Here is an 18,250-nt window from a genome sequence, read left to right as displayed (position 1 = left end):
CGCCGGCCAGTGCTGATTGTTAACCATTAAAACTCAGGAGCCCGAGGCTACTTCCTTTATCTCTGAAATCTTTAAGTTTGGTTATTATCAAATCTGTTCCTGTTCATATTGCTTGAGGTTCTAGTTATTTGTGTGGCTTGAGATGTGCCTGTGTTTGCAGCCTGTGTGAGTCATTGGACAGATCGTGTACTTGGAACGAGGTTTTTAAAGGCAGGGCAAAAGTGATAGCACATTAGACACGTCTAGGACTTACTGTAGTTTAAACTGCTTCAAAAAGAATGCACACTTCAAACAATAAAACAGGAACTCTCAAATAAATTTAGGTATAAGCCAGGCATGGGGGCGAGCGCCTGTATTCCCAGCTACTTGGGAGCTTAGGTGGGATGATTGCTTGAGCCCAGGGGTTCAAGGCCAGTCTGGGCCACATAGTGATACTCTGTCTCTTTAAAAACAAATAAAAAAATAGAGAATAACTTTAGGTAAATTGGTTACAACAGTTTGCATCCATTTCTAGAAACTTCTTAAACCCAGTGCTTCCTTTGTTATCTTGTTGGTAAGACATAGTTACTTTTCTTTTTCTTTTTGTTTTCCTTCCCTCCCTCCTAAAAATAGACTAAGTAGTAACACTTTTCTGATATAGTATGTGGGGTAATGACCTCCAGGTATTGTGACTTTTATCCTAAGGAAAACGATGTTTCCTGGAATTGAAAATATAAACTAAAGAAAGTGAGTCATTTTGGTTGGTACACTATTAGTTTCATGAATCTAGTCTTTAGCTTACTTAGCGAAGCCGTCCGAGCAGCTGTCCTAAGTCACAGCATCCGGGCTGACTGGGGAGTTGCAGGAGAGCCTGGCTTCTGTCCTGGGTGCTCGTGCTGGAAGAGTTATGGCTTTCCTAACGGACGCCCACCTCTTCCCAAGGGCGTCTGCAGAGAAAGTCAAGTTGCCGGCTCTTGTGGGGACTATCGTAGGTCTATCACTTGGGTTGTTTCTGCACTTCCAAGTGTGCCCCTGACCTCCGCTTCATTCTACAGATGCAGAGACAGCTGTGACTCAGAAGTTCTTTAACTAAAAGAACTTTCCATTTTAGAAATGGAAAAAATAGGGGAGGAATTTCAGAAAGTGTTTCTCCAGCTTGTTTATTTTGTCACTGCATGCCTGTATCTCTAGGCAGCATTCTTTTGTAGATATTTGGAAACAAGTTTGCCAAAAGTGACCTATAAGTCAATTGGAACAAGAAAGAATTTTGTGCCTTCAGACAGGACAGGTAGGGATTTAAAATGTTTCGACTGATATGTATTTTAGTAAGTTTTTGTATCTAATTTGTTTAACATTTATTTTCACAGTTTATTTGGTGCAGGAAATTAACAGAGCTGATATTCCCCTTCCTGAGGGAGAGACCAGTCCTCCTGCACCAGCTCTTAAACAGGTTCTAGAAATGCAGGTAACTTGCTTCTGAAGAAGCTGTTTTAAGCCACTGATCTGAGGGGCTGCTTGTTTATATTGTCTAATGCTTTTCTGTCTTCTCAAAACCATGGGATAAACATTAAAGAACTGTATTATGGTTAACCCTCAGTAGTGGATTAGCTGTGATAAATTTCAATGATAATTCAGTTTTCTTTTGCAGTGTAAGGCATGCGCTTCCTCTCCAGCTGGTGGTGAACAGAGGCTAGTGGGAATTAGCCACCAAATCTGGTCCATGGGCTTTTAATGTTTCCGAAAGGTCGTTCTGGGATTACCCAGGCCTTAGCCTGCCTCTTCTGCAAGTCACGGAGGCTTCAGTCCTGTGCCTTCACAGTCCTCCTAAATTCGCCCTACATGCCCCTCTCTGGTTTGTAGAAGGTGCTATGAAGTCGACGGGTTGTTTGAGGTGGGCGGCAAACAGAATTCTTTCGCCCTGCATTCACGGGCTTGTGTGTTGGGGATACAGCCTTCCCTCTATGAGGACACTGGCTTATGGTGTTTATTAGCACCCCCCACCCCCGTGAATTATCCATTGAGCCTTCAGTCTGATCATTTTATAGTTCTTCACTCTGGGAAATAAGCGAGAGCTCTATATAACTCTTCTAAGACAATTGCTGCTGTGTAGCTGAAGCCATTGCCGTTGCCTGCTCTCTTTATCTGCGGGGAGGTCACGTAACGTCTGCTGTATGAGTAGACTCCAGGGAGAGTCGTACAGTCGGATAGTAGACAGCAGTCATCTGGTTTGGCCTGTTTGGTTGGTCGGCTATGATATAATCATAAACATAATGATTACTCTTTATAGTTTTTATATGGCAAAGCAGAAGTAATGAATGTAGCAAGTTATGTGATTTGTTTGAATACAGGTTCTCACTGACTCGATTTGTTTTACAGATTTCTGCTTCTATTGTTTTAATACTTAAGTTTTGTTAAGGATGGTTAGTATGTAACTAATTATTGAAGATTTGTTTTCAAGAATTTTGATGCTCAGTTGTATAAGAGCAAGTGCATAAACTCAAGCTAGAGACTAGGAAAAATATGTTGGAAAAGATTGACCATTTTCTGTGTTGCAAATAAAAGGAAATGTAGACTTGAAGAGGAAGATGTGTTGATGTTTGATAGTGGATCAGCAGGCAGAGGAAACCCAGAGAAATGTCAGGACCTGCCATTAGAGAAAAGGGCCAGTCTTCAGGTCACTGGAGGCATCATAGCCTCCGGAATGTTTTATATCACAAGTAGTGCGAATGTCACAGAAATTACCTGAATTAATATGAAATGATAAATGATGGACCCTTAAAATCTTTGCGTGTTTTCATGCCCCTGCCCAACTAACAAATTCTGGCTTTTTAAAACCCTCCCGCTGGCTTCGGTGTACTCTAAAAAGGTTGTTAGATCACACTCGGAACGAAGTCCTACTCTTAACTAACCGCTATTTGCTTTAGGAGCAGTTACAGAAGCTTGAGGTTGAACTGAGGGAAGTCACCAAGAACAAGGAGAAACTGAGGAAGAACTTGCTGGAGCTGATCGAGTATACGCACATGCTGAGAGTGACAAAAACCTTCGTGAAGCGCAACGTCGAGGTATCGCACGCCTCGCGAGGCGACGCGTCTGTTTCGTGACAGTCCCGTTCCCTTCAGCTTGTGGGTTTTGTTGTTAACTGATATTGATGTGTTACTTTTTAAAGAGATAAATGTAGATCTTGGCTTTATTTTTCTGTTGGATTATATGACATTAAAAAAAGCTTTAAAAGCCTTTTCTTGTATTGGTTGGTTTCAGCAACAGCAATACTAAATATTTGTAAAATGCTTTAGTTTGCGGTTGAAAAAAATCTTTTTATGATCATGAGAAAAATTAAACAGTGGAAGTCGAACTCTAAAATTTGTTTTTTCCAAATTGCTGAATAAAGGAAGTAAAAATAATCTGTATAAGAATAAAGACTAGTCCGCGTAGTAGCACTTCACTGAGCTGAGTATAGACAGAAGTGCATCCCTCCTGAAATTAGTCTCACTCGATACAGTAGTCGACCTCGGATAACGTTATTCAATCTTGGATGAAGGTCATGACTTAAATTATAACTATTCTTTTATGCAAATGTCTTTAAGTGGCTTACGAATAATGGATGGGGAAATTATCTTTTTATTTATCAGAGCTGAGTTATATGTCGAAGTTGCCTTAGGGCCTTTGCAACCAGAACCAAGTAGTTAGATGTGATGTTCTGTATAAACTTGTTTGGAAATATGACATGAGAAATACAGTGTCATTTTTAATGAGACACACTGGTTTTATGTTTCTCTTTCTAGTTTGAACCCACTTACGAAGAATTCCCTCCCTTAGAGAATGATTCTTTGTTGGACTACAGCTGTATGCAGAGGCTGGGAGCAAAACTGGGGTAGGTGACAAGGACTGGGTGTCACACTTCATACTGCCCTTCCTGTAGGGTGGATGAATAGGAACTATTTTAAAGTTCGTGATTGAATGAAAGGAGGTGAATATTTGAGAAAACACTGTACTCCTGTACTAGTTGAGCTGAATTACTCAGCTGTGTTGACTTTTAAGCTAAATACAATGGACATTTCTTTTTTTGGTATAATGATTTGGAAAGAAACAACATTATGTCATTCAGTGTTACTCCTATAAGCCTAAAATAGTTGGTCGTTGAGGCATCAAGGCCTGTCTGGTGGAAACATAGGGGTTAAACTGAGTTGGTTACTTTTTTTATTAATTATACTCTAAGGGTTTCTTTCTGCTGTTTCTTCTGTTTACTTGAACTAATGGTAACTTCTTCATGTGATTTGTGATTTTTTTTGATCGTTATGAACTTACATTCCTTAGTTCCTTATCTGAAGGAACTCAGTGGTGTCTGGTCTGGGGAGGCATTCCTCCAGAGAGAGTCTGTGTGACGTTCGTCAGGCGCCTAGCGGTGCTCTCCCAACCTGGGATCATTCGCATGGTTTCTCAGCGTGGGATTCTTTTGTTGGTTCGTTGGTTTTTTGACTATGCAAGTAATGTGAATTTAAGCCCTAAACTTGAGTGAATTTTAACCTGTGGTTATAAATTCTTAGGGAAGACTTTTCTCTCCCTGTAGAACCAAAACCGAAATCAGTAACTTACTTGTAGCCTCCTTTGCTGGGTGGATTTTCTTCTGGTCCACCCATTCACTGAAGGTGTAGCCCTTCAGGCGTGAAGAAGTCCCAGTTTGAGGGGGATTCAGTTCTGTCTCGGCGCCTTCTCTGGGCCCTGTGGGTGTCTTCTGTCTCTCATGGTGGTGTTAAACTCTAGGCCTCAAAATACTGGGTTAGTATGATAATCAGGACAGCTAGGAGGTCCTGTTTTCTTTTTGGAGTCTAAAAATTTCTCTGTCTTATAAGCTCAGCTATACATTTAAAAGGATGTTTCAAAATTATTTTATCCAGCATTTGAGATGTTTTGCAGTTGGAGGGCTTTCCATTTTCACCATTTTGCCCGAAATGGAAGTCTTCATCATTCTTTTAATGCACTTTGATAATATTCGTTGCTTTCAGTTGACTCAGGTTGGCTTTATTATTTCATAGATTTGTGTCTGGCTTAATTCACCAAGGAAAAGTTGAAGCATTTGAAAAAATGCTGTGGAGAGTCTGCAAAGGGTACACCATTGTGACCTACGCAGAACTGGATGAATCCCTCGAAGACCCTGAAACAGTGAGTAAATGTCACAGTCGCCTTTTAACAGTGACAGACGCACAGCAAAGTTGGGGATACAGTGGAAAGAAAGTTTTTCTCCTGAACCATTAAGTTGTTAACTCGATGCCTCGTATCTTTGAACACGTTTGTGCGTAGTTCCTAAAATCAAGGACATTCTCCCACAGTGTCACAATATGACCCTCAAAATCAGGAGAGGAACGACTGCGTTTTGAGCCTCAGACCCCAGTCAGGTTTCCCCAGTTGTGCCGGTGCCGTCACGGCGAAGGGTCTAGTTAGCATCACACGTTAGATTTAGTTGTCGTGTCACTTCGGTCTTCTTCATTCTGGGACCGTTTCTCAGACCTGCCCTGACTTTCATTTAAAATTGACAGTTTAAGATATTACAGACCAGTGTTTTGGGTTTATCAGTTTGGGTTTATCAGATTTTTCTCACGATTAGAGTCAGGTCACGTGTCTTTGGCAAGAGTGTCACTGACGTGAGGCTGCGTTCTTCTCATTACATCCTTCAGGTGCCACATGGTGTCGTTTGTCCCGTTACTGGTAATGGTCACTTTGATCACTTGAATTAGGTTTCTCCACTGTGAAATTACTCTTTTTTTTTCTTTGTAATTAATAAGCGTTTTGGGAGAAGTGCTTTGCAACTGTAAGTATCTCCTCCTTCTTCAGATTTTCAGCGTGTTCATTTATTTCCTGTTCTATTCAGTGGGTTGTATTCTCTTACCGTATTACTTATTTTTCTATTCAAATTCTCCTAGATTTGGCCAGTTGGAGCCCATTCACACTGGCTTTTGTATCCGTTTTAACATGTTCCCTTCATTTTTTGAGCAGTCCTTGCTTTGTTGTACAACAGGATGTCCAGATTCATCTTGTAATTCCCCTTACACAGCCCTGGAATCCGCCATTTCTCCAAGAAGCTGGTTCTTTTTGGTGGAGATCTTGGTATTTCAAAGACAAGATGTGGTCTCCGAGTGTGCCCGTTGTTACTGAGGTGCCGCCGTTCCCTGCTGTCTCAGAGATAGCGCTGGGATGCACTTACGCACCTGTATGTACAGCTGTGGGCCACTTCTGCAGAAGAGGGGGTTACTCTTCCCCTCCTGCCCTCTGTGTGCATCCCCACACACGTGCCCGGCAGCTCGAGGGCTGAGCTGTTCAGGAAGAAAGTGGAGGGGCAGGGGAAGGGCAGAGCCGTAGTCAGCTTTCTGAATGAGGATGAACTGATCTACTAAAGGTAGAAAAGGAGCCTGGACTTCTTGATGTTCAGAAAAGAGTTCGTATTTTTCTTCTAGGTTAGCCTCAGGAATTTTGGCTGCAAGATTTATATATATCCCATAATGGTTTTGACACATCAAGAGGAATTTGGCTGTGAAATGATTTTCATAAGGCTCAGCCTGAGTAGCCATCACGCTGGGAGACCTCATCAGTCAAGCTGTTCGTTAACCACACACCTGCAATATTTTCTACTTTATTTTGTTGGGACAGGGCCTTGCTCTGTTGCAGGGGCCAGAGTGCAGTGGCTTCTCTGACACGCACATTTTCTCAGGCACATCACTGCTTTCTTGCGCTCAGGAACACCAGACAACACTTCAGCATGACGCTTGGGGGCCATTTTAAACAGTGAAATCACCAAGAAAAAGCACAAAAATGTGAAAAACACAGCACTAAATGGACAGTGTAAAACAGGACACGTGTCTGCAGTCTAAGAGCTGAGACAGACAGGCAGGATTTCACCTTGTTGGACCTTCCCTGGAAACGTGGGCCTTGGGTCCCTGAGAGTGTTTGCTGCTCTGCACGTGACTACAAAGTGCTGTGTGTATTAATTTTGGGGTTATTGTAGCAAGTTGGTGAATTTGCAATTATGGAGTCTGCAGATGAGGATTGACTGTACTTATTGAATGAATGAACGATCTATTTGACAGTGTTTGAGCTGCCAAAGTTCTAGAAGTTATACACACACAAGTAATACTTATCCCTATTCATTCTTTGTAGGGAGAAGTCATAAAATGGTATGTGTTTTTAATATCCTTTTGGGGAGAACAGATTGGCCACAAGGTTAAGAAGATATGTGATTGGTAAGAAAAAGAAACATTTTGTTTCATTTATTTTTTTGTGTTTAATAACCTCTGATTTTCCTTTAATATCCCTCTGTAGTCAAAGAGAGGTAGGGCGAGTGCAAAGGCTGCTAGTTTTGTTACAATTTCCTTGCAGTGATACCTTCTTAAACACTTACTTTGTCATCTCTCTTGCCAGTGCATTACTTAAAATAATTTAAAAGTAGAGACTGTGTTAATGATATTCTCAGATTTGATTTTTTTCTTTGGGGATCAAGGCTTCAGATCAATTGAAAAAGGAATCACATTTTAACATGCTGGAGCTCTCTGGGCTCGTCCGTCATCACTGAGTACACGGGCGTCATCTCTCCTGGGTGCCTCGGGGCAGGGCATGGTTTGTGTCGAGGAGTGGGTGCTCATGGGCCTGGCTGGATGCCACTCCCTCACTGGGCCAGCTGGGAGAGGGGACCAAGCCTCGGTTTCCTCATGTGTAAAAGGGGAGAGCACTTCCCTTCTCCCAGGGCTGTTAGGACTAAATGAGATGATGCAGGAAAAAGGTGTCAGTACAGCAGAAGCCACCAGTAAATGCTGGGCAGTGTTACAACAAGAGTCTGTGACTTACTCCTGTCAACAGATGGAAACGTGAGCAAAAGCCAGACAAGCCAAAAAAAGCCCAAAAAGTAAAAAAACTCAAAAAGAATACCTCTTTGTTTTCTTATACCAACGATATCTTAGATTCTCTTCTTTCTTGCAGGGTGGTGGTAGGGTTTGGGTATTTTCTGTTTACCAGAGTTTGGTTCTCAATCATTGGTGGTATAGAAAGTAATTTTAGGTGTCACCTGGATAAACCTTTATTTTATTTTATTTTGTTTTGTTTTGTTTTGTTATGTTTTATGTTATGTTATGTTATGTTAGCCAAGGTCTTGTTTTGTTGCCCAGGCTAGATTGCCGTGGTGTAATCATAGCTCACGACAACCTTAGCCTCCTGGGCTCAAGTGATCCTCCTGTCTCAGCCTCCTGAGTAGATGGGACTACAGGTGCACACCACTGTGCCTGGCTAATTTTTAAACTTTTTGTAGAGGTGGGGTCTCCCTGTGTTGCCCAGGCTGGTCTCAAACTCTTGGGCTCAAGCGATCCTCCTGCCTGGGCTTCCCAAAGTGCTGGGATTAGTGGTGTGAGCCACCACACCTGGCCAAACCTTTTGTTTTGATAGGTGTTTGTTTTACTGTAGATTAGAAAACCATACCCAGCTCGATAAGCCCACGATTTCCAATGTATCTTTGCTTAGGCTCAGGCTAGAGTAGGTATTTAATTTTCCAAAGTCACATAGGAAGGTGACGTGGGAATGACCGCACTTTGGGAGACGTGGCTTGACATTTCCCAGTGTGGTCTGGGCGGTGGGCGGCCCCTGAGTAAACATTGGTGTGTGTGTATGTGTGTGTGCGCGGTTTGTCTTTGTTTTTGTGTTTTAGACCTGTTTAACGATTCCCAGCCCAAGGATATTGTTGGATTTCGGAAAGCTGGACTTGGGAATGAGCTGCCGGGGGTCCCTGAGGGCAGGGTGGAATGTGGATCTGAGAGCGAGTTTGCTCAGTTCGTTTCATTCAGCAGATGTCTGCTGAGTGTCCGTGTGCGAGGCCTGACCGCGGGCAGATGCCCACGTGTGCACCTTTTTCTCCCAGAGGGCTGCCGGGAGATGGCAGATGCACGACGTGTCCTCCTCTGTCTTCCAGTTACCACTGCCACGTGTACCCCTATCCACACACTGCCGAGGAGCGGGAGGAGATCCAAGAGGGGCTGAACACTCGGATCCAAGATCTGTATACTGTGAGTAAGGCCGACACCAGCGCCTCCTTACCGAGGGATGCAAGGCATTTGCAAATCCATTCTTTTTTAATATGGGTAATTTTAGATGTGGACAAATCCAGATGTTCCAGTGAGATTGCAGTGTCGCTTCCCTCCCTCCTCCGCAGGGAAGTTTTATTTTAACAGCCTGGGTAGTAACCAAGAAGGCCCCGTGTGCAATGGCGGGCATTATTTTACCTACACTTCTGCTGTCAGTGAGGGTTCTGCTATCGGTGGTGGCGGGGGCGAGGAGCAGACTGACTCAATGAAGCAGAAGGGGATTTCTTGGCAGGATGGGACAGATGGGCATTGGTGGCTCACAGGGTTGACAGGGGCTGGGCCAAGCTCGCGAATGGGTAGGGACCCAGGGGGCTCTCTGGACCCAGGTAGGCCATCAAGGTGCCACAGTGACGATGACATCTAACCACTTCCTGTGTCCATGGGGTCATGTTCTCTGGAGACGACTTCCCAAAAGAGGGCATATGCTTGGCTGAGCTTAGATTTCCCGCCCACCTCCAGGTGGTGCTGGGGGCAGGGAGGGAGAGACAGGTGTCTGGAATGATCCTCCGTCAACGGGGAGAAATCCGCCTAAAGGAAGTCAGGTGCCAGGTGGACAAAGACCAAACCATGCGCCATGCTGAAAGCCCGGCGTGTTCTCACCCAGGTGCTCCACAAGACCGAGGACTATTTACGGCAAGTGCTGTGTAAAGCCGCCGAGTCGGTCTACACCCGCGTCATCCAGGTGAAGAAGATGAAGGCCATCTACCACATGCTGAACATGTGCAGCATCGACGTGACTAACAAGTGCCTCATCGCCGAGGTCTGGTGTCCCGAGGCGGATCTGCATGAGCTGCGCCGGGCGCTGGAGGAGGGCTCGGTAAGGCCGCCTTCCTCCACCCAGCCAGGCTCAGAGAGACCGCGGATCCCATAAACTCAGGGAGTTCAAGGAAATGAGAATCTCATTGCGTTAGAGGAAGGCGTCGTACTGACGGTTCTTCTGAACTGCAGTTACGGCGAGCTAGTCGTTGGAGGGGGTGCGGGTGTGCATACATTTTTAAATTACACTTTTGAATAAGTAGCATGTTCACATGGTTTAAAAGGAAAAAGAAGCGTCAGAAAGTGTGAAAGACACAGTGAGGTGCTTCACCCCCACGGTGTCATGTGTCCATCTCTTCCACTCCAAGATAACCATCGTTTTGGTGCTGTTATATCTTTGAGTTTCTTAATCGTAGACAAGCAGGCACGAGCAGATACCCTTTTCTTCACAAAGGGCGTGCTATTCATACTATTATTTTCACTTAATAAAACTTCCCGGTTTTTTTAAATAACTATTTAACATTCTTTTGTGTGCATGCACCACGGTCTATTTAGCGAGTTCCCTGGTCATTTAGGTAGTTTCCAATTTTAAATGCCACCGCAGGGCGGAACACCTGACCTAGGATGTTTCATGCACGTACAAGTCTGTGGGCAAATTCCCAGAAGTGGAACGGTGGATTAATTTTGATAGATATTGCCAGTAGTTTTTTTCTTGGGTAGTAATTTCTTCTTCTTCTCTTTTTGTGTGAAAGAGAGAGAGTGGTGCTACAATCCCCTCATTTATGAATGTAATCCCAACGAAAGAAACACCCCCGACTCTGATCCGCACCAACAAGTTCACCGAGGGCTTTCAGAACATCGTGGATGCCTATGGCGTCGGGAGCTACAGGGAAGTGAATCCAGGTTGGAAGCTGATTTTGGAAATCCTTGGATTTCACGTGGCATTGCTACGTTTGCTTGCTCTGAGAACGTAGAAGATGTTTGGAAAAGCAGGCTTACTGCTACTTTTTTGTCACCTTGTTTAGTGCGACGTTTTAAATTTAACCTCACAGTTCTATCCTAGCAATTCTAGAGACAGTCAAGATCCTCACGTATCGCTGTGTTTGAGTTAAGTCGGATTTTCCGTACTCGCTGCAAATCTGAACTCTCCTTTCCTTTCCTTCCCGGCAGCTCTTTTCACCATCATCACGTTCCCCTTTCTGTTCGCTGTGATGTTTGGAGACTTCGGACATGGCTTTGTGATGTTCTTATTTGCCCTCCTGTTGGTGTTGAATGAAAACCACCCCAGACTAAACCAGTCTCAGGAGGTAAAAATATAAACACTCCAGCTCGTTATTTCCAGTGGGGTAGTGACCAAAAGAGAGACGCTCTTAGCTGTCAACTGTCGGCCGTGGCTGTGCTGCGTGAGAGCTGCGGGGCCGTCACCCGCAGCTGCCAGGATGTCTGTCGCATGGGGTTTTCCGAGAAGCCCTGAGAGGGGTGGATAAGAGTACCCCAGACTGATGCCGTCCATGAGCACGTCTCCCAGTGATCACGTCTTGTCATCGCGCTTTGCTCCCCGCAGATCATGAGAATGTTTTTTAACGGGCGCTACATCCTGCTGCTCATGGGGCTGTTCTCCATGTACACCGGCCTCATCTACAACGACTGCTTCTCCAAGTCCGTGAACCTGTTCGGCTCCGGTTGGAACGTGTCTGCCATGTTCAGCTCCAGCCACACCGCAGCAGAGCACAAGAAGATGGTGCTTTGGAAGTAAGTATCCCATCACCCGGTCGTATTTTGGGCACAAAAAGCATTTTTCCGAGATTCCTTCCTCCTCCTCGCAGTAAGCCTCCCTGCTCTGCTTTTGTTACAGCGACAGCACCGTGAGGCACAGCAAGGTTTTGCAGTTGGATCCGAGTGTCCCTGGGGTGTTCCGAGGCCCTTATCCTCTTGGCATTGATCCTGTGAGTGCGCTGTCCTGCCCTTGTCTCCTTGCTCTGGGGTGCCCCCTAGTTTTAGGTGCCAGAAGGTTCTCTGGACATTTGAGCAGAGTTCACATGTGCTTGTGCGAGGGGGAGGGTGCTTCCCTGCACCGTGGAGCCCGGGACTTACAGAGCAAGCGGGAGCCTTGAGCTCTCCATCCGGGAAGCCAGGGTCTGTGCCCGAGCCCGAGAAGTCTGCAGAGAGACGGGGCTGCGTTCTGTCCTCCTTCCGGACCTGTTTTCCTCTACTGAAAAATGACACTTCAGGAGCCCTGTTTCTTAGATTTCTTCTTTGTATGTGTGAATTATTTTTTTACCCGTTGATCTAAAAGAAACAATTTTTTCTGTCCTAATAGGCCCTGTTTCCCTTTTCCTAATCCATTGGGCGGGGACCATAGGAATTCATCTTCAGGCAGTAAGAGAAGCAGTCGGTGATCAGGGACCCGGAGTGGGGACCTAGGGGTCAGGGCTGCCCTGGGGAGCTTGGCATGGCCTGGGGTTCCACTGTGGCGCGCCGCTGCCTTCAGCTCAAGTCGGCCTCTGCTTTTATTTTTTCCGTGTGCCTTGGCTCGTGTCCCTAAATGCCGTGGTGTTCCATATGGCATCCTTTGAGCTTTATATTGAGAAAATTGTTTTTTAACTGTCTGTGGCTCTGGTTTTAAAAAAATCAATTGTTCTCAGATTGAGAGCATCAAGAGAAAAGTCTGAGTGTTTTCGTTTTAAAATTTAGAGCTGCCTCTCAATTTAAGACAGGAACTTTCTTTTTTTTTTTTTTAAATTTATAATGATCAGAAATGTATTTGGCTTACGGTTCTGGAGGCTGGGAAGTACAAAGTCAAGGGGCTGTATCTGGTGAGGGCCTTTGTGCTGTCATAACGTGGCAGAGGGCATCACTTGGCGAGAGAGCATGTGAGAGAGGACAAGGCGGGGTCGAACTCACTTTTATAACAAACCCACTCCCTAAATAATGACGTTAATCCATTTATGACCTAAACACCTCCCATTAAACCCTGCCTTCCCAAACTGCTGTGCTGGGAATTGTTTCCAACATGTGAAGTTTGGGGATCACATTTAAATCATAGCATGGGCAGGACTCATACTTGGAAAAATGTTAAATGATTTGGGCTTGACTTTTGCCCGTTTTGCAGTCAGGGCCCTGCACTACCTCAGGTAGCCACCCCTGCCCTACCTGATCCCGTGGAACGCAATCCCCGACGTCATCCACATGCTTTCCTTTCTTAAGACAGGAACTTCATTGAGTATCACCTGTTCAAGGAAGTTAAAATTTTTTGTTTTGTTTTGTTTGGTCTTTAGATTTGGAACTTGGCCACAAATCGCCTCACTTTTCTAAACTCTTTCAAAATGAAAATGTCTGTGATCTTAGGAATTATTCACATGACTTTTGGAGTCATTCTGGGAATATTTAACCACTTGTAAGTACAGATTTTTTAAAAGCAATATTTATGAGCCAAGTCTGGCATTTCTTAAACTTTGCTTCTTGCTGGTAGCCTGTATTTATTGGTTAAAGGGCAGCCAATATGGTAGTGTACTACCTTATAGGATTCTGTTTTGATTATTTAGATTTTTTGCAGTTTAAGTGATTCATACAGCAAATATTTATTGAGCACATAGCATGTGACAAGTGCTGTTCTAGGCATTAGGGATTCAGCAGTGAGGGAGACAGAAGGAAGTTTTTGTCCTCATGGAGCTTACATTCAGGTGGGAGAGACATGCAGCACATGCATTTATGTATATTTCCAGAAGTGATTTTTGTCATACTCCTTTTTTATTTTACAAATAAGAAAACTTTGTTTTTACTTCGTCAGAGCTAGTCTATTAACAGTAAGAGATTGTATCATTTTTCTGTAACTAGACCTGTTCATTCTCATCTCTAAACATAATTTGTATAATTTAATGTTATAGCTTTAAGTCTTAACGTAATTGGAAACTTGGAAAACTTTTACAACAATTTAAGATAGGGCATTTTGGAGCCAGAGTCACTAATAATTTGTAGCTTTGCTTTGAGGAAGTAAACGTTTCTGAATAAAAGAATCAAGGAAGGAAGCGTGAGTGGGGTTTGACCACATTAGTGGTTTTGCTGTCCTCGCATCTCTTTGTCTTTGTGGATGCATCTGGAACACGAGTCCAGGTCATCACAAGACAGATGCTGTTATACTGAAATTGGCTGTATTTTTTTTAGTAACGAAGGATTTAGATTAATTTACTTTTTAATTTAGGCTGATCTCGTTCATGGGTTGACTGGTTCCTTCTTTTTTCTAGGCATTTCCGGAAGAAGTTCAATATTTACTTGGTTTCCATCCCAGAACTTCTCTTCATGCTCTGCATCTTTGGATACCTCATATTTATGATTCTCTATAAGTGGCTGGTGTTTTCAGCAGAAACCTCCAGAGTTGCTCCTAGCATTCTGATTGAATTTATTAATATGTTTTTATTCCCAGCCAGTGAAACAAACGGGCTTTACACAGGGCAGGTAAGTTATCTTTTCCCTCGTGAATTTAACAGAAGTTTCCTGAAAGCCTCTCGTCCTGGTCAGCAGAGCGAGTGCAGGTGATTTCCGCAGGCCTCCCAGGAGCCCCGGGAGCGTCCTGTTTCTGTGCATTGTCACCAGGGGTTGCAGGTGTGGCTCTGGGCAGGCAGGACGACCACACTTGCTGCCTCTTAGTAGCTGTGATAGCTGTGGGGAAGGAGACGCATTGCCGGGGGGTTCCCGCCGGCTGCCGGGTCCCCAGTTTAAGGCGGGCACCTGGGCCATGGCACACGGGCCCTCTCAAAAAATGGCTTTTCTACAGTTGTGCATTTGTGTGATCTGAGGGCTGACTGCTCCGTGTGGAGTCCCAGCTCTGCTACTTCCTCGAGATGGAACTTCCAGCAGCTTATGTAACTTCTCTGTGCCTCAGTTTCCTCATCTGTAAAATGGGATTAAAAACAGGAGCCAGTTCACAGTATAGAGCTAATATGTCCGAAGTGCTTTAAAGGGTGCTTGGCACGTACCAGCTACTCGACACACGCCAGTGTTTTCCACAGCTCTTGCTTTGTCTTGTACCGAGGGCCTGTTTGCTGTTAAGTGTCGCGGCATCTCCTTCCCAGGGATGCTGCTGAAAGCACCGCGCACGACATCGTCTCATGTCTGTGAGGAGACGTGGGGAAACTCTCCTAGTTGTCAGTCTCGGAACCTGCGGTTCTCCTGAGCTGCCTTCTGTTTTTCATCTTGCTGACCCTGTGAATGCAGGGTTTGTTTGGTTTCGTTTTTCACATTCTATTGGCTGCTGCAAAGTTTTAAGGCACTTTTGAAGCTCAACTTACAGAACTTTGGGCTTTGTTAACGAGCTGTGTATTTATGTTCTTTTTAAACTTGTCAAGTTTCTAATTTTATTTCTCTTTCTCCTTTTCGTGATTTTTTTTTTTTTTTTTTGAGACAGAGTCTCACTCTTTTGCCTGGGCTAGAGTGAGTGCTGTGGCGTCAGCCTAGCTCACAGCAGCCTCGGACTCCTGGGCTCAAGCGATCCTCCTGTCTCAGCCTCCCGAGTAGCTGGGACTACAGGCATGCGCCACCATGCCCAGCTAATTTTTTTCTATATGTTTTTAGTTGTCCGATTAATTTCTTTCTATTTTTAGTAGAGACGGGGTCTCGCTCTTGCTCAGGCTGGTTTCGAACTCCTGAGCTCAAACAATCCGCCCGCCTCGGCCTCCCAGAGAGCTAGGATTACAGGCGTGAGCCACTGCGCCCGGCCCTTTGTCATTATTTTATTGAGACTTTCTAGAATGACATAGCCACAGTAGATAAATGCAAGGGAGTTCAGTGGGGCATGGCTGCTGTGGTCAGAAAGATCAGTGAAGGGGAACTACCCTGTGTAGCACCTACTGCATACCTAAAAATGTGCTGTCCTTGATGAGTCTTTCTTAATTCTTGCAGCAGCGCCACAGGGTAGGGGGTGCCATTCTGCCAGTGACGACTGGTGGCTCAGGGCAGGCCTGTCACTCAGCAGCCAGTGGGGCTGGGGTATTAACTCTGGTCTGCCTGACTCCACGGTCCAGGACTTCTGACGTGGCTCTGCTTGTGGCCCCCACTGTCTGGGCGTTTCAAGGGGTGGACTGCGTTGATGGCACATAGGCGACGCAGCCTCGTCCCCGAGTAGCGCACGTGACTCGGGAACCTGTCTTGGCAGGAGGGCAGCCACAGAGAGTGGTGACGGGGCGGCAGCATGTCCGGTGCAGGTCCCATGAAGTCACCGCCACTGCCGTGCTCTGTGAGCGGGAAACTGTTTTGCTCTTGAGTTAGTTTTTAGTAACTATAAATCTCCTTTCTTAAGAAAGTTTTTGGTTTTGTTCTGAATGCTATTTCAATATATTTCACGTGTTGCAGTAAATCCACTTACTGCTACTCACATTGCTCAAAGAGTCTTATAATAACAAATCAACAAAAAGCAGAACCGAGGATATAAAAAGGTATTCTGCTTGTGTTTGTATGTTCCCGTTTACAGTCTCTAGGAAATGATTGGCTGGAGTTTGAGTCTATGTAGAACTTTCCTAAAATTTCCTTACTGGTCTAAAACGAAATAATACTTTACCACTGTATCATTAGTGTCATTTACCAGTTCTAGAATTCAGCTGTGTGTTCAGGAAGAAGAAAACAGTCCACTGGCAGATATAATTCAGCCTACCCATATTTAATGTTCGCGGCATGGGACGTTCTATTTGACGTCCACCAATTTATTGAAGCGCTGCTGACGCCATTGGCACACCTGCGAATTTCAGTCGGTCCTCTCCCCTCTGCACTAACAGGAGCACGTCCAGAGAGTGTTGCTGGCCGTCACAGCATTGTCTGTGCCTGTCCTCTTCTTGGGAAAGCCACTCTTTCTGTTATGGCTGCACAACGGGCGCAGTTGCTTTGGGGTAAGCCGGGTAAGTGTGAGTTTGGATTCGTGTTTTAAGTTGTGAGTGAAGTCTGCGCTTAGTTGTTACAAGGGTTGGTGTAACAGCCACCTTTCAGAGGGCCCCAGTCTCTGGGTGTAAAAGCCCAAACTTGCGTCATTCAGAACGTTGATGTCGCGTGGCCCACAGTACCTCGGTGACAGCCCACTGTGTCCCGGCCGTGTGGAGACAGGCCCCGGTTCTGAACAACAAGCCTGTTAGGAATTTAACTCAGTCCTTCACTCCAGCTTGGCATGATTAAAAAGTTTTCTGTGTTCTTACCTCTTAATTTTTTCTTTAAAGTGTTTTTTATTTAAATAATATAGTTTACAGAAAATGTGCGACATATAGAAAATAGAGTCCTTATGTTCCAGCACCCAGTTATAACCAGTTGCCATTTGTTGAATTTCTTTCTACACTATTCTCTTGTGTGTCTAGTATCACATTTTCTTTCTTTTTTTTAAAAAGTTGTGGTAAAATATGCACAATGTAGAGTTTACCAGTTTTAACCATTTTAAAGTATGGCATTAAGGACATTCAGAATGTCGTGTAACCATCACCACCCTCCAGCTCCAGAACTTTTTCATCTTGCAGAACCGAAACTGTGTCCCAGTTAAACACTAACTCCCTGTTCCTTTCTCCTCCCAGCCCCCGGTAACGGCCGTTCTACTTTCTGTCTCTGTTTGACTAGCTGCCTCGTATAAGTAGAATCGTGCGGTGTTTGTCCTTTTGTGTCTGGCGTCTTTCACTCAGCATAATGTCCTTAAAGTTCGTCCATGTTGCGGGATGTGTCACAATTTCCTTCTCTTTTGAGGCTGAATAATATTCCATTGTGTGGATGTCCCATGTTTACTCGCCCATGCACTGATGGACACTTGCGTTGTTTGCACCTTCGGGCTGTTGTGAATAACGCTGCTCTGAACGTAGGTGTATAAGTATCTCTTCAGGTCTCTGCTTTCAGTTCTTTTGGGAATATACCCACAAGTGGGGTTGCTGGATCATATGGTAATTCTATGTTTCATTTTTGAGGAATGGCCACGCTGTTTTCCACAGTGGCTGCGCCATTTTACATTCCTACCAACAGTGCGCGAGGTTTCCAATTTCTCCACATCCTCGCCAACACTTACTATTTTATGTTTTTTTTTTTTTTTGTAAATAGCTGTCCTAATGGGTATGAAGTGCTTATTTTCTTTTAAGAACTTTTTTTATTCCCAAAGAGCTGAATCATTAAGAGAAACAAAGGGGCTGTATAACTTTGGTTTTGTCACAAACGTGAAGCTTTAAAGGCACTGACTGTGTACTCTTTTGGTTGTCAGAGTGGCTACACACTTGTAAGGAAAGATAGTGAGGAAGAAGTTTCTTTGCTGGGAAACCAAGATATAGAAGAGGGACATAACCAAATGGAAGATGGATGTAGAGAAATGACATGTGAAGAGGTAATCTTTTCAGTTGCTATTGATACACTTAGATAAGTAATCAAGCTTCTGTAGAGATAATGGTCAC

General features: G+C 44.6%; 1 protein-coding gene across 1 annotated transcript in view; it reads left to right on the top strand.

Annotated features, from left to right (window-relative positions):
* Window positions 1-18,250, top strand: part of ATP6V0A2 (ATPase, H+ transporting, lysosomal V0 subunit a2) — a 29,122-nt gene that overhangs the window by 5,729 nt on the left and 5,143 nt on the right. Inside the window, exons 4-18 of the mRNA XM_012663571.1 lie at window positions 1,347-1,444; window positions 2,904-3,041; window positions 3,762-3,850; window positions 5,013-5,139; window positions 7,129-7,211; window positions 8,924-9,017; window positions 9,700-9,912; window positions 10,604-10,754; window positions 11,022-11,158; window positions 11,416-11,603; window positions 11,707-11,797; window positions 13,130-13,248; window positions 14,096-14,306; window positions 16,619-16,738; window positions 18,064-18,183. Coding sequence (XP_012519025.1) covers window positions 1,347-1,444; window positions 2,904-3,041; window positions 3,762-3,850; window positions 5,013-5,139; window positions 7,129-7,211; window positions 8,924-9,017; window positions 9,700-9,912; window positions 10,604-10,754; window positions 11,022-11,158; window positions 11,416-11,603; window positions 11,707-11,797; window positions 13,130-13,248; window positions 14,096-14,306; window positions 16,619-16,738; window positions 18,064-18,183 — 1,979 coding nt within the window. The remainder of the gene's footprint in view (window positions 1-1,346; window positions 1,445-2,903; window positions 3,042-3,761; window positions 3,851-5,012; window positions 5,140-7,128; window positions 7,212-8,923; window positions 9,018-9,699; window positions 9,913-10,603; window positions 10,755-11,021; window positions 11,159-11,415; window positions 11,604-11,706; window positions 11,798-13,129; window positions 13,249-14,095; window positions 14,307-16,618; window positions 16,739-18,063; window positions 18,184-18,250) is intronic.

This window comes from Propithecus coquereli, unplaced genomic scaffold, assembly GCF_000956105.1.
Source record: "Propithecus coquereli isolate 6110/MARCELLA unplaced genomic scaffold, Pcoq_1.0 Scaffold81, whole genome shotgun sequence".
Lineage (NCBI taxonomy): Eukaryota > Metazoa > Chordata > Mammalia > Primates > Indriidae > Propithecus > Propithecus coquereli.
Note: the sequence above shows the minus strand (reverse complement) of the source record. Positions and strands in the feature narration are given on the sequence as shown.